This window comes from Odontesthes bonariensis, chromosome 21, assembly GCF_027942865.1.
Source record: "Odontesthes bonariensis isolate fOdoBon6 chromosome 21, fOdoBon6.hap1, whole genome shotgun sequence".
In the NCBI taxonomy this organism is placed as follows: Eukaryota; Metazoa; Chordata; class Actinopteri; order Atheriniformes; family Atherinopsidae; genus Odontesthes; species Odontesthes bonariensis.
The window spans coordinates 275,053-290,867 of NC_134526.1; the positions used below are offsets into that span (position 1 = coordinate 275,053).

At 42.9% G+C, this 15,815-nt stretch overlaps 1 protein-coding gene across 1 annotated transcript in view; it reads right to left on the reverse strand.

The window, feature by feature from the left end:
* The window catches only part of LOC142371344 (integrin alpha-3-like), a 38,042-nt gene that overhangs the window by 18,300 nt on the left and 3,927 nt on the right, over positions 1–15,815 (reverse strand). The window contains exons 3-9 of the mRNA XM_075453994.1: positions 8,870–8,997; positions 2,358–2,443; positions 1,168–1,304; positions 988–1,094; positions 645–737; positions 438–497; positions 199–352 (exon numbers count right to left, since the gene is read on the reverse strand). Of these exons, the coding sequence (XP_075310109.1) occupies positions 199–352; positions 438–497; positions 645–737; positions 988–1,094; positions 1,168–1,304; positions 2,358–2,443; positions 8,870–8,997 (765 nt within the window). The remainder of the gene's footprint in view (positions 1–198; positions 353–437; positions 498–644; positions 738–987; positions 1,095–1,167; positions 1,305–2,357; positions 2,444–8,869; positions 8,998–15,815) is intronic.

Sequence of the window (15,815 nt, forward strand, 5' to 3'; positions counted from 1 at the left end):
CCTGAACCTAACCGTGAAGCTTTGTTTCTCCTGAACCTAACTGTGAAGCTTTCTTTCTCCTGAACCTAACCGTGAAGCTTTCTTTCTCCTGAACCTAACTGTGAAGCTTTCTTTCTCCTGAACCTAACTGTGAAGCTTTCTTTCTCCTGAACCTAACCGGTTGGTGTTGTACAGAGAACACGGTGAAGCCTTCCTCACCCGTCGTTGTTCAGGTCGGTGGCGGCCACAGCGTTACCGAAGTACGAGCCGGTCTGCTGGCCGTGCAGAGTCTGCTGAATCTCCGCCTCTCCAGATGTTTGGGCCACCAGCAGCACCGAGCCGTGAGCGTCCTGCTTGCTGTCCTTCGGTGCTCCTGCTCACCAGGAATCAATACATCAATAGATCTGAAAGGCTGGTTGCTGATTGGATCGATGGTGGACAGATGAAGCAGTCGTCACCTGTTACGATGGTTTCTTCTTCTTCAGTGAGGAGACGACGGGCCTGAGTGACTGAGTACCCTGTAAAAACATTTTATATATATAAATATGGTTCTGAACCAGTTCCTCTACAGGGTTTCAATGAAGGAAAAGTCACACAGAATCCAAAGTTAACTAAAGTTAACTAAAGGGAACTAAAGGGAAAGGTTATTTAAAGGGACAGTGCACCCATATAGATGTTTCTACGCTCCAGGTTTGGGATGGAGCTCCTCCGGGTGTCAAACTCCAGCTCAGGGTTCATCCAGGAGACGTGAACGTTCCCTGCAACACAGAGACCGACTCAGAACCAACAGAACAGAACCAACAAACCACCACAGAACCAACACCAGAACCACACAGAACCACTCAAAACCAACACCAGAACCACCAAGACACCAACAGAACCATACCAGAACCACACAGAACCCCACAGAACCACACAGAACCAACAGAACCTCACAGAACCTCACAGAACCACCAACAGAACCAACAGGACCAACAGAACCACACAGAACCTCACAGAACAGCTAACCTTGCCACTCGTAGCTTCCCGGTGAGCCCACGATGATCTCGGTCTCGGTGATGGCGGCTGAGATCCCCGCCGTGCACATGACCTCCCCTTTGACGTCCCCCAGGTGGCTGAGAACAGAGGTACAGCAGGTGAGGGGGCGGAGCTCTAAAGGTCACCGTCGCCATGTGTCATGTGACCCACCTGCAGGGCTGGTGCTCGTTCTGCCACTGCATGTCGCTTTCGTCATACTGAAGGTCGTTTCCAAGGAGATAACACCGGCCAATCATCTGCCTGAGTTTCAGCACGCCGTAGAGTTTAGCGAAGCGATGACCACAGGCCTGGCAGACGGTTAGTTGGACATTAGTTAATGAACCCGGTCAGTTGGACATTAGTTAATGAACCCGGTCAGTTGGAGATTAGTTAATGAACCCGGACAGTTGGACATTAGTTAATTAACCCGGTCAGTTGGACATTAGTTAATGAACATTAGTTAATGAACACGGTCAGTTGGACATTAGTGAATGAACCCGGTCAGTTGGACATTAGTTAATGAACACGGTCAGTTGGACATTAGTGAATGAACCCGGTCAGTTGGACATTAGTTAATGAACACGGTCAGTTGGACATTAGTTAATTAACCCAGTCAGTTGGACATTAGTTAATTAACCCGGTCAGTTGGACATTAGTTAATTAACCCGGTCAGTTGGACATTAATTAATGAACATAGTCAGCTGGTTAACGTCAGTCCTGACTGGACTGGGACGTAGTTAGTTGGTTATTCAGGCGGTTTAACTAACTACGGTTAGTGAGTTAGTCATATGGTTAGTTAGTTGGTTATTCAGGCGGTTTAACTAACTACGGTTAGTGAGTTAGTCAGATGGTTATTTAGGCGGTTTAACTAACTATGGTTAGTGAGTTAGTTAGATGTTAGTTAGTTGGTTATTCAGGTGGTTTAACTAACTACGGTTAGTGAGTTAGTCAGATGGTTATTTAGGCGGTTTAACTAACTATGGTTAGTGAGTTAGTTAGATGTTAGTTAGTTGATTATTCAGGCGGTTTAACTAACTACGGTTAGTGAGTTAGTCAGATGGTTAGTATTGAAGACTTGAAGGTAAATTACTCTTTAGTTATCAAAAAATGACTTGGTCAAGGAAGTCAGTCACCCAGTTGTCAAAAAAGTTAGTAAGTGTAAGCCGTTGAAAATATGGTTAGTTAGTTAATTTTTAGGACGGGTTAACCAACCAGTCCCATCAGCAGAAAGACAGAGATATAAGAAGTTATCAAACTAATCCACCCAGGTAGTTTATGTCAGAGTTAACTAACGGCTGTCATTGACTACATTCATACTTAAACAGTCTCCACTCAGTCAGCCAATGAGAACGCACACTCACCAGGACCCTCCCCCGAGGTCGGCCCTGACTGGCTACTGAGACGCCGAGCCACATGTCCTCAAACAGGTCATCAGAGAGCGTTAAGTCTGAAAGAGCAGGTGACAGGTGAGTAATACAGGTGATCGATACAGGTGAGCGATACAGGTGATCGATACAGGTGAGCGATACAGGTGAGCGATACAGGTGAGGGATACAGGTGAGTGATATAGTTGCTCTCACTTTCAACAGTTGAACTAGTTGCTCTCGTGTTCAACAGTTGAACTAGTTGCTCTCGTGTTCAACAGTTGAACTAGTTGCTCTCGTGTTCAACAGTTTAACTAGTTGCTCTCGTGTTCAACAGTTGAACTAGTTGCTCTCGTGTTCAACAGTTGAACTAGTTGCTCTCGTGTTCAACAGTTGAACTAGTTGCTCTCGTGTTCAACAGTTTAACTAGTTGCTCTCCTGTTCACCAGTTCAACTAGTTGCTCTCACGTTCAACAGTTTAACTAGTTGCTCTCACTTTCAACAGTTTAACTAGTTCCTCTTATGTTTAACAGTTTAACTAGTTGCTCTCGTGTTCAACAGTTGAACTAGTTGCTCTCGTGTTCACCAGTTTAACTAGTTGCTCTCGTGTTCAACAGTTTAACTAGTTGCTCTCCTGTTCACCAGTTCAACTAGTTGCTCTCACGTTCAACAGTTTAACTAGTTGCTCTCACTTTCAACAGTTTAACTAGTTCCTCTTATGTTTAACAGTTTAACTAGTTGCTCTCGTGTTCAACAGTTGAACTAGTTGCTCTCCTGTTCACCAGTTGAACTAGTTGCTCTCACGTTCAACAGTTTAACTAGTTGCTCTCACGTTTAACAGTTGAACTAGTTGCTCTCGTGTTCACCAGTTTAACTAGTTGCTCTCGTGTTCAGTTTAACTAGTTGCTCTTACGTTAAACAGTTTAACTAGTTTCTCTTACGTTAAACAGTTTAACTAGTTGCTCTCGTGTTCAACAGTTTAACTAGCCGGGAGCGCTCGGTTTTTGCAAGCACGATTACAGGCTTCAGAGGGAGCTACAGATTTCGTTATTTTTCCTAAACAGCCTATTTAATATTCTACTTCCAGAATCCCATGACAGTTCAAGCTAATATGACTAAAAAAAAGTTGCCGACTGCCGCTTTAAGTAGTTGCTCTCGTGTTCACCAGTTTAACTAGTTGCTCTCTCATATTTAACAGTTTAACTAGTTGCTCTCTCATATTTAACAGTTGAACTAGTTGCTCTCCTGTTCACCAGTTTAACTAGTTGCTCTCACGTTCAACAGTTTAACTAGTTGCTCTCATGTTTAACAGTTGAACTAGTTGCTCTCGTGTTCACCAGTTGAACTAGTTGCTCTCGTGTTCACCAGTTGAACTAGTTGCTCTCGTGTTCAACAGTTTAACTAGTTGCTCTCCTGTTCACCAGTTGAACTAGTTGCTCTCACTTTCAACAGTTGAACTAGTTGCTCTCACTTTCAACAGTTGAACTAGTTGCTCTCGTGTTCAACAGTTGAACTAGTTGCTCTCCTGTTCACCAGTTTAACTAGTTGCTCTCACGTTCAACAGTTTAACTAGTTGCTCTCACGTTTAACAGTTGAACTAGTTGCTCTCGTGTTTAACAGTTGAACTAGTTGCTCTCCTGTTCACCAGTTGAACTAGTTGCTCTCACTTTCAACAGTTGAACTAGTTGCTCTCACTTTCAACAGTTGAACTAGTTGCTCTCGTGTTCAACAGTTGAACTAGTTGCTCTCCTGTTCACCAGTTTAACTAGTTGCTCTCACGTTCAACAGTTTAACTAGTTGCTCTCACGTTTAACGGTTTAACTAGTTGCTCTCATGTTTAACAGTTGAACTAGTTGCTCTCGTGTTCACCAGTTGAACTAGTTGCTCTCGTGTTCAACAGTTGAACTAGTTGCTCTCTCATATTTAACAGTTTAACTAGTTGCTCTCGTGTTCAACAGTTTAACTAGTTGCTCTCGTGTTCAACAGTTTAACTAGTTGCTCTCACTTTCAACAGTTGAACTAGTTGCTCTCGTGTTCACCAGTTTAACTAGTTGCTCTCACTTTCAACAGTTGAACTAGTTGCTCTCCTCTTCACCAGTTGAACTAGTTGCTCTCACGTTCAACAGTTGAACTAGTTGCTCTCCTGTTCACCAGTTGAACTAGTTGCTCTCCTGTTCACCAGTTGAACTAGTTGCTCTCACTTTCAACAGTTGAACTAGTTGCTCTCACTTTCAACAGTTGAACTAGTTGCTCTCGTGTTCAACAGTTGAACTAGTTGCTCTCCTGTTCACCAGTTTAACTAGTTGCTCTCACGTTCAACAGTTGAACTAGTTGCTCTCACGTTTAACAGTTGAACTAGTTGCTCTCGTGTTCACCAGTTTAACTAGTTGCTCTCGTGTTCAGTTTAACTAGTTGCTCTTACGTTAAACAGTTTAACTAGTTGCTCTTACGTTAAACAGTTTAACTAGTTGCTCTCGTGTTCAACAGTTTAACTAGTTGCTCTCCTGTTCACCAGTTTAACTAGTTGCTCTCATGTTTAACAGTTGAACTAGTTGCTCTCGTGTTCACCAGTTTAACTAGTTGCTCTCATGTTTAACAGTTGAACTAGTTTCTCTCGTGTTCCACAGTTTAACTAGTTTCTCTCGTGTTCCACAGTTTAACTAGTTGCTCTCACGTTCAACAGTTGAACTAGTTGCTCTCCTGTTCACCAGTTGAACTAGTTGCTCTCCTGTTCACCAGTTGAACTAGTTGCTCTCACTTTCAACAGTTGAACTAGTTGCTCTCACTTTCAACAGTTGAACTAGTTGCTCTCCTGTTCACCAGTTTAACTAGTTGCTCTCACGTTCAACAGTTTAACTAGTTGCTCTCACGTTTAACAGTTGAACTAGTTGCTCTCGTGTTCACCAGTTTAACTAGTTGCTCTCGTGTTCAGTTTAACTAGTTGCTCTCACGTTAAACAGTTGAACTAGTTGCTCTCGTGTTCACCAGTTGAACTAGTTGCTCTCCTGTTCACCAGTTTAACTAGTTGCTCTCACGTTAAACAGTTTAACTAGTTGCTCTCGTGTTCAACAGTTTAACTAGTTGCTCTCCTGTTCACCAGTTTAACTAGTTGCTCTCATGTTTAACAGTTGAACTAGTTGCTCTCGTGTTCACCAGTTTAACTAGTTGCTCTCATGTTTAACAGTTGAACTAGTTTCTCTCGTGTTCCACAGTTTAACTAGTTGCTCTCACGTTCAACAGTTTAACTAGTTGCTCTCACGTTTAACAGTTGAACTAGTTGCTCTCGTGTTCACCAGTTTAACTAGTTGCTCTCGTGTTCAGTTTAACTAGTTGCTCTCACGTTAAACAGTTTAACTAGTTGCTCTCCTGTTCACCAGTTTAACTAGTTGCTCTCATGTTTAACAGTTGAACTAGTTGCTCTCATGTTCACCAGTTTAACTAGTTGCTCTCATGTTTAACAGTTGAACTAGTTTCTCTCGTGTTCCACAGTTTAACTAGTTGCTCTCACGTTCAACAGTTTAACTAGTTGCTCTCCTGTTCACCAGTTTAACTAGTTGCTCTAATGTTTAACAGTTGAACTAGTTGCTCTCGTGTTCACCAGTTTAACTAGTTGCTCTCATGTTTAACAGTTGAACTAGTTTCTCTCGTGTTCCACAGTTTAACTAGTTGCTCTCACGTTCAACAGTTTAACTAGTTGCTCTCACGTTTAACAGTTGAACTAGTTGCTCTCGTGTTCACCAGTTTAACTAGTTGCTCTCGTGTTCAGTTTAACTAGTTGCTCTCACGTTAAACAGTTTAACTAGTTGCTCTCGTGTTCAACAGTTTAACTAGTTTCTCTCGTGTTCACCAGTTTAACTAGTTGCTCTCTCATATTTAACAGTTGAACTAGATGCTCTCGTGTTCACCAGTTTAACTAGTTGCTCTCATGTTTAACAGTTGAACTAGTTTCTCTCGTGTTCCACAGTTTAAGTAGTTGCTCTCGTGTTCCACAGTTTAACTAGTTGCTCTAGTGTTCACCAGTTTAACTAGTGGCACTCTCATATTTAACTGTTTAACTAGTTGCTCTCATGTTCAACAGTTTAACTAGTTGCTCTAGCGTTCAACAGTTTAACTAGTTGCTCTCATGTTCAACAGTTTAACTAGTTGCTCTCTCATATTTAACAGTTTAACTAGTTGCTCTCGTGTTCAACAGTTGAACTAGTTGCTCTCTCATATTTAACAGTTGAACTAGTTGCTCTCCTGTTCACCAGTTGAACTAGTTGCTCTCACTTTCAACAGTTTAACTAGTTGCTCTCATGTTCAACAGTTTAACTAGTTGCTCTCATGTTTAACAGTTGAACTAGTTGCTCTCTTGTTCAACAGTTGAACTAGTTACTCTCGTGTTCAACAGTTGAACTAGCTGCTCTCGTGCTCACCAGTTTAACTAGTTGCTCTCTCATATTTAACAGTTTAACTAGTTGCTCTCCTGTTCACCAGTTTAACTAGTTGCTCTCTCATATTTAACAGTTTAACTAGTTGCTCTCATGTTCACCAGTTTAACTAGTTGCTCTCGTGTTCAACAGTTTAACTAGTTGCTCTCGTGTTCAACAGTTTAACTAGTTGCTCTCGCGTTCAACAGTTTAACTAGTTTCTCTCGTGTTCCACAGTTTAACTAGTTGCTCTCGTGTTCACCAGTTTAACTAGTTGCTCTAGTGTTCACCAGTTTAACTAGTTGCACTCTCATATTTAACTGTTAAACTAGTTGCTCTCATGTTCAACAGTTTAACTAGTTGCTCTCATGTTCAACAGTTTAACTAGTTGCTCTAGCGTTCAACAGCTTAACTAGTTGCTCTCATGTTCAACAGTTTAACTAGTTGCTCTCTCATATTTAACAGTTTAACTAGTTGCTCTCGTGTTCAACAGTTGAACTAGTTGCTCTCTCATATTTAACAGTTGAACTAGTTGCTCTCCTGTTCACCAGTTGAACTAGTTGCTCTCACTTTCAACAGTTTAACTAGTTGCTCTCATGTTCAACAGTTTAACTAGTTGCTCTCATGTTTAACAGTTGAACTAGTTGCTCTCTTGTTCAACAGTTGAACTAGTTGCTCTCGTGCTCACCAGTTTAACTAGTTGCTCTCTCATATTTAACAGTTTAACTAGTTGCTCTCATGTTCACCATTTTAACTAGTTGCTCTCACATTCAACAGTTTAACTAGTTGCTCTCGTGTTCACCAGTTTAACTAGTTGCTCTCACGTTTAACAGTTGAACTAGTTGCTCTCCTGTTCACCAGTTTAACTAGTTGCTCTCGTGTTCACCAGTTTAACTAGTTGCTCTCACGTTCACCAGTTTAACTAGTTGCTCTCACGTTAAACAGTTTAACTAGTTGCTCTCATGTTTAACAGTTGAACTAGTTGCTCTCATGTTTAACAGTTTAACTAGTTGCTCTCGTGTTCACCAGTTTAACTAGTTGCTCTCTCATATTTAACAGTTTAACTAGTTGCTCTCTCATATTTAACAGTTTAACTAGTTGCTCTCATGTTCACCAGTTTAACTAGTTGCTCTCATGTTCAACAGTTTAACTAGTTGCTCTCGTGTTCAACAGTTTAACTAGTTGCTCTCGCGTTCAACAGTTTAACTAGTTGCTCTCACGTTCAACAGTTTAACTAGTTGCTCTCGTGTTCAACAGTTTAACTAGTTGCTCTCATGTTCACCATTTTAACTAGTTGCTCTCACATTCAACAGTTTAACTAGTTGCTCTCGTGTTCACCAGTTTAACTAGTTGCTCTCACGTTAAACAGTTTAACTAGTTGCTCTCATGTTTAACAGTTGAACTAGTTGCTCTCCTGTTCACCAGTTTAACTAGTTGCTCTCACGTTAAACAGTTTAACTAGTTGCTCTCATGTTTAACAGTTGAACTAGTTGCTCTCATGTTTAACAGTTTAACTAGTTGCTCTCGTGTTCACCAGTTTAACTAGTTGCTCTCTCATATTTAACAGTTTAACTAGTTGCTCTCTCATATTTAACAGTTTAACTAGTTGCTCTCATGTTCAACAGTTTAACTAGTTGCTCTCGTGTTCACCAGTTTAACTAGTTGCTCTCTCATATTTAACAGTTTAACTAGTTGCTCTCGTGTTCAACAGTTTAACTAGTTGCTCTCGTGTTCAACAGTTTAACTAGTTGCTCTCGCGTTCAACAGTTTAACTAGTTGCTCTCGCGTTCAACAGTTTAACTAGTTGCTCTCGCGTTCACCAGTTTAACTAGTTGCTCTCGCGTTCAACAGTTTAACTAGTTGCTCTCGCGTTCAACAGTTTAACTAGTTGCTCTCGCGTTCACCAGTTTAACTAGTTTCTCTCGTGTTCAACAGTTTAACTAGTTGCTCTCATGTATAATAAATACTGCAGTGCTGATAAGTGCTGCTCTCTGATTTGCTGGCAGCATGTAACACGTCTCAGCTGCTTCCTGATACCTGGAAATTATTCCAGGACTTCCTGGAGCCCATCATGGAAGTGGAACTACAGGTGGGACTCACCTGGATCTATGAGCTGTATCCTCCTGCAGTCTGATTGGTCAGCCGTGATCGGACAACTGAACACCGCTCCAGTTCGATTGGCCAAAACTTTAGGCCCCGCCTTCTCCCTGGGAGCTCCGACCAGCAGCCTGTCAGGGTGAGAGGTGAGACGTGTTACCTGGAGGTCAACCTACTCATCCTGGAGGTCCTTCAAGGACCCTGAAATGTCCTTGAAGGCCTCACGGTGAGTGTTGTTGTATTTCAGCCGTGTTTCTGTATGAGACGGTCTCAGAATAAACGAGTCTGAAGGACGGCAGGACACTCAGTCTCCTCCTGATGAAGTCATGTGACCCAGATCAGCTGTTCTGTGTTTGTCTGAACTGATCTCAGGTGGGTTGCTATGGTGACAATATCACAGGTGGACCCTCTCAGGGATCCATTCCAAGGCTTCCTGGAAGCCCCTCCAGGCCAATAAAGGGTCCTCAAGGACCTAATAAACCTCGGACAGCGAGTCATTGATCTGCTTGGTGAGTTTCTGTTCGGAAGCAGCGACCTCCTGACACCTGAATCCTCCGGGGAAACAACATTACTGCCAATCCAATCAGGGAGCAGGAAGAGGCGGTAGTCATGGTGACCGTGGAGACAGACAGCTGGCTGACCTCTGGGTGACCTCCTCTGTGAGGCTCAGGCTGTACCATGTGACCTGTCAGCCTCAGATACAGCAGCAGCTGCTCGGACTCACTGAGGCTGAGAACGACACACCGGCAGCAACAGAAATATGTGAGAAACTCTTTAGGAGAATCACAGACCATCAGAGTTAGTGTTTCACTGAATCAGACCGTCTGAACCCAACACGTTACAGAGTGGGAGAAGGAAACGTTATGCCTTGTGTACACCAAGAGCGACCTACGCTACCTGAGCGCCGGAAATCATTATTTCTCTATGGAGGGTGAGCGAACTGCGCTACCAGAGCGGATTCCAGCGATTAAACTCAAGCTAACTTTATGGTAATGAGCTACGACGCAGTTCGGCGAAAACCAATGACAATCCACAGATTGTAGGGGTCCGACAATCCGCGGGGTTCGCGGAAACAGACGTGTAAACTTTGGTTCCTAGTTCCTACGTATTTATTGAATTAATTTTAATGTAGAACATGCACGTGTATGTTGTTTAATGTTACTGATGTGAATTTGCTATAGATCTCAAAAATCCGAGTACAGCCTGGCATGCTTGCTGAAAATGATACAGTATGTGTATGTACGATGAGTAAAGAGTTGGTTTGATATTGGATATTCGACAGATATTCACAATAAGGAATTAAGGTGTCTTTTTTTCAAACCAATATCAAACCAACTTCACCACGGTCTGTAGCGGCAGCTGCAGCAGCAACATTTCCGGAAAGGTACTGGCTTGATTAAATTAATTCTGGACTCTATATCCGACCACCTGAAGACCTCGGGACACTTCGGTTTGGCTTTAGGGACCCTCTACTCACTACCACGTAAGTGTTATGTTGTTTGGAGCTGTAGAAGCGGTATAAAAATAGCGTTTTGTAGCGGCGATACTCGATGCCCTCTCACCTCCAGGCTAACGACTTTTGGCTAAAAACGGTCAAATCGAAATTCTCAAAACACATCCGAATGACATGATTTTGATGTCAACTCAACGTATGTACTCCCAACATCCCGTAAATTGATCTAAAGTGCATTTTACGCCGGATTATCCCTTTAAGTGCCTCCACCAGGTGGTAGCAATACTTCATATTAGACTCTTGCTTTTCCGAGACAAACTATCCGGTCTTGACACTATGCTCGTCTTCCGAAGTGAAGAGCCAGTTGTTAAAGTCTTTTGTTTGAAGCAAGATCGTATTCCTCTCAAAAGAGCGGGGGTGCTGCACAGCCGCGGGCCTTTAAAAATGGAACATTCTGAATGTGACGTCACGAGCGAACAAAGCTACCAAAGCGAATTCTCAAGCGAAGCTTCTCCAGCTACCTCCGCTACCAGGCAGCGTAGGTCGCCCTTGGTGTACACGCAGCATTACAGGGTCGGACTGGGAAAAAATAAATAAATAAATAAAAAAAATCGGCCCTGGCAATTTTCCCCGGGATTTTCTCTGAACTAACGTTAGCTTCACTAGAAGTGCTAGCATGAACTTTAGGTCCTGAACTGTCCTTCACCTCCTTGCCCTCGACCTCTTCATGTTCCTGCTCATCGTCAGTAGGCCAATCCTCCGACATTTCTTCAGTTGGCCCTGGGGTGACATCTCCAGCAACGTTTTTCTCTGGTGGCTACTTCCACTTGGACTAACACTAGCGGCACTACAACTGGCAGCAGCAAACAAATTGTCTATTTTAAAACATTTGGCAGCGTCGGCCTGAAGGGCTTTTTGTTTTTTGCTTTTTGTGGCGGATCTTCTCCGCTCCCCCTTTCCTCTTGTTGGAGCCCCTTGTCGTCCTGCATAACAATTTATCCTACTTGGATAATTTTTAAGTGAAACATAGATGATGCCTAATGGCGGTATGGACCGATCCACTCCAGGGATGGGGGCAGGGGGCGCAATCGTAACACGCACCTGCTTCTGAACTTGTCCTGAATAGGGAAGGTCTGTGCAACCCCCACAAAAATGTGTACAATACATTACGAGCCACATGGCCATTAACGGGCTGCTAGCAAATGTAAACTAGATAAATACATTTTAAAATCATATATTTAAAAAATAAAAAATAAATCGGAGGCCCACCAGGACCGTTCTTTATCTCTTAAACCCCCTGCAGCCCCTCCGAGGCCCCCTGCTGTGCTGCTGTGCTGCTGTTTCCTCAGACTGAAGGAAACTCAGACACATTATTAACACTGCAGGGCATTCACCTGACTCTGTGGGATTGGATTCCTTGTGTGTAACAGAGTTTACAGCAGACAGCACATTATTGTTCGATGGTCTGATCTGATGAGGAGTCACCTGAAGTCAGAGAGCAGCCGGATCACTGAGCCTCCACCAAGGACCAGGAGACCCTCATCAGTGCTTTGGTCCAGGGAAACCGGGAGAAATCAGGCTAAACCGGGAGAAATCAGACTAAACCGGGAGAAATCAGACTAACCCGGGAGAAATCAAACTAAACCAGAAGAAATCAGACTAAACCGGGAGAAATCAGACTAAACCAGGAGAAATCAAGACTAAACCTGGAGAAATCAGATTAAACCGGGAGAAATCAGATTAAACCAGGAGAAATCAGACTAAACCGGGAGAAATCAGATTACACCAGGAGAAATCAGATTAAACCGGGAGAAGTCTGATTAAACCGGGAGAAATCAGACTAAACCGGGAGAAATCAGACTAAACCGGGAGAAATCAGATTAAACCGGGAGAAGTCTGATTAAACCGGGAGAAATCAGACTAAATTGGGAGAAATCAGACTAAACCGGGAGAAATCAGACTCGTCAGGAGAAATCAGACTAAACCAGCAGAAATCAGACTAACCCGGGAGAAATCAGACTAAACCAGCAGAAATCAGACTAAACCGGGAGAAATCAGACTAACCCGGGAGAAATCAGACTAACCCGGGAGAAATCAGACTAATCCAGGAGAAATCAGATTAAACCGGGAGAAATCAGATTACACCAGGAGAAATCAGACTAACCCGGGAGAAATCAGACTAACCCGGGAGAAATCAGACTAATCCAGGAGAAATCAGATTAAACCGGGAGAAATCAGACTAATCCAGGAGAAATCAGATTACACCAGGAGAAATCAGACTAAACCAGGAGAAATCAGACTAACCCGGGAGAAATCAGACTAATCCAGGAGAAATCAGATTAAACCGGGAGAAATCAGACTAACCCGGGAGAAATCAGACTAAACCAGGAGAAATCAGACTCGCCAGCAGAAATCAGACTAACCCGGGAGAAATCAGACTAAACCAGGAGAAATCAGATTAAACCGGGAGAAATCAGACTAAACCAGGAGAAATCAAGACTAAACCTGGAGAAATCAGATTAAACCGGGAGAAATCAGATTAAACCAGGAGAAATCAGACTAAACCGGGAGAAATCAGATTACACCAGGAGAAATCAGATTAAACCGGGAGAAGTCAGACTAACCCGGGAGAAATCAAACTAAACCAGAAGAAATCAGACTAAACCGGGAGAAATCAGACTAAACCAGGAGAAATCAAGACTAAACCTGGAGAAATCAGATTAAACCGGGAGAAATCAGATTAAACCAGGAGAAATCAGACTAAACCGGGAGAAATCAGATTACACCAGGAGAAATCAGATTAAACCGGGAGAAGTCTGATTAAACCGGGAGAAATCAGACTAAACCGGGAGAAATCAGACTAAACCGGGAGAAATCAGACTAAACCGGGAGAAATCAGATTAAACCGGGAGAAGTCTGATTAAACCGGGAGAAATCAGACTAAATTGGGAGAAATCAGACTAAACCGGGAGAAATCAGACTCGTCAGGAGAAATCAGACTAAACCAGCAGAAATCAGACTAACCCGGGAGAAATCAGACTAACCCGGGAGAAATCAGACTAATCCAGGAGAAATCAGATTAAACCGGGAGAAATCAGATTACACCAGGAGAAATCAGACTAACCCGGGAAAAATCAGACTAACCCGGGAGAAATCAGACTAATCCAGGAGAAATCAGATTAAACCGGGAGAAATCAGACTAATCCAGGAGAAATCAGATTACACCAGGAGAAATCAGACTAAACCAGGAGAAATCAGACTAACCCGGGAGAAATCAGACTAATCCAGGAGAAATCAGATTAAACCGGGAGAAATCAGACTAACCCGGGAGAAATCAGACTAAACCAGGAGAAATCAGACTCGCCAGCAGAAATCAGACTAACCCGGGAGAAATCAGACTAAACCAGGAGAAATCAGATTAAACCGGGAGAAATCAGACTAAACCAGGAGAAATCAAGACTAAACCTGGAGAAATCAGATTAAACCGGGAGAAATCAGATTAAACCAGGAGAAATCAGACTAAACCGGGAGAAATCAGATTACACCAGGAGAAATCAGATTAAACCGGGAGAAGTCAGACTAACCCGGGAGAAATCAAACTAAACCAGAAGAAATCAGACTAAACCGGGAGAAATCAGACTAAACCAGGAGAAATCAAGACTAAACCTGGAGAAATCAGATTAAACCGGGAGAAATCAGATTAAACCAGGAGAAATCAGACTAAACCGGGAGAAATCAGATTACACCAGGAGAAATCAGATTAAACCGGGAGAAGTCTGATTAAACCGGGAGAAATCAGACTAAACCGGGAGAAATCAGACTAAACCGGGAGAAATCAGACTAAACCGGGAGAAATCAGATTAAACCGGGAGAAGTCTGATTAAACCGGGAGAAATCAGACTAAATTGGGAGAAATCAGACTAAACCGGGAGAAATCAGACTCGTCAGGAGAAATCAGACTAAACCAGCAGAAATCAGACTAACCCGGGAGAAATCAGACTAAACCAGCAGAAATCAGACTAAACCGGGAGAAATCAGACTAACCCGGGAGAAATCAGACTAACCCGGGAGAAATCAGACTAATCCAGGAGAAATCAGATTAAACCGGGAGAAATCAGATTACACCAGGAGAAATCAGACTAAACCAGGAGAAATCAGACTAACCCGGGAGAAATCAGACTAATCCAGGAGAAATCAGACTAACCCGGGAGAAATCAGACTAATCCAGGAGAAATCAGATTAAACCGGGAGAAATCAGATTACACCAGGAGAAATCAGACTAACCCGGGAGAAATCAGACTAACCCGGGAGAAATCAGACTAATCCAGGAGAAATCAGATTAAACCGGGAGAAATCAGACTAATCCAGGAGAAATCAGATTACACCAGGAGAAATCAGACTAAACCAGGAGAAATCAGACTAATCCAGGAGAAATCAGATTAAACCGGGAGAAATCAGACTAACCCGGGAGAAATCAGACTAAACCAGGAGAAATCAGACTCGCCAGCAGAAATCAGACTAACCCGGGAGAAATCAGACTAAACCAGGAGAAATCAGATTAAACCGGGAGAAATCAGACTAAACCAGGAGAAATCAAGACTAAACCTGGAGAAATCAGATTAAACCGGGAGAAATCAGATTAAACCAGGAGAAATCAGACTAAACCGGGAGAAATCAGATTACACCAGGAGAAATCAGATTAAACCGGGAGAAGTCTGATTAAACCGGGAGAAATCAGACTAAACCGGGAGAAATCAGACTAAACCGGGAGAAATCAGATTAAACCGGGAGAAGTCTGATTAAACCGGGAGAAGTCTGATTAAACCGGGAGAAATCAGACTAAACTGGGAGAAATCAGACTCGTCAGGAGAAATCAGACTAAACCAGCAGAAATCAGACTAACCCGGGAGAAATCAGACTAAACCAGCAGAAATCAGACTAAACCGGGAGAAATCAGACTAACCCGGGAGAAATCAGACTAACCCAGGAGAAATCAGACTAATCCAGGAGAAATCAGATTAAACCGGGAGAAATCAGACTAAACCAGGAGAAATCAGACTAACCCGGGAGAAATCAGACTAATCCAGGAGAAATCAGATTAAACCGGGAGAAATCAGACTAACCCGGGAGAAATCAGACTAAACCAGGAGAAATCAGACTCGCCAGCAGAAATCAGACTAACCCGGGAGAAATCAGACTAAACCAGGAGAAATCAGATTAAACCGGGAGAAATCAAACTAAACCGGGAGAAATCAGATTAAACCAGGAGAAATCAGATTAAACCGGGAGAAATCCGACTAAACCAGGAGAAATCAGACTAACCCGGGAGAAATCAGACTAAACTGGGAGAAATCAGACTCGCCAGCAGAAATCAGACTAAACCAGGAGAAATCAGACTAACCCGGGAGAAATCAGATTACACCAGGAGAAATCAGATTAAACCGGGAGAAATCAGACTAAACTGGGAGAAATCAGACTAAACCGGGAGAAAGCAGA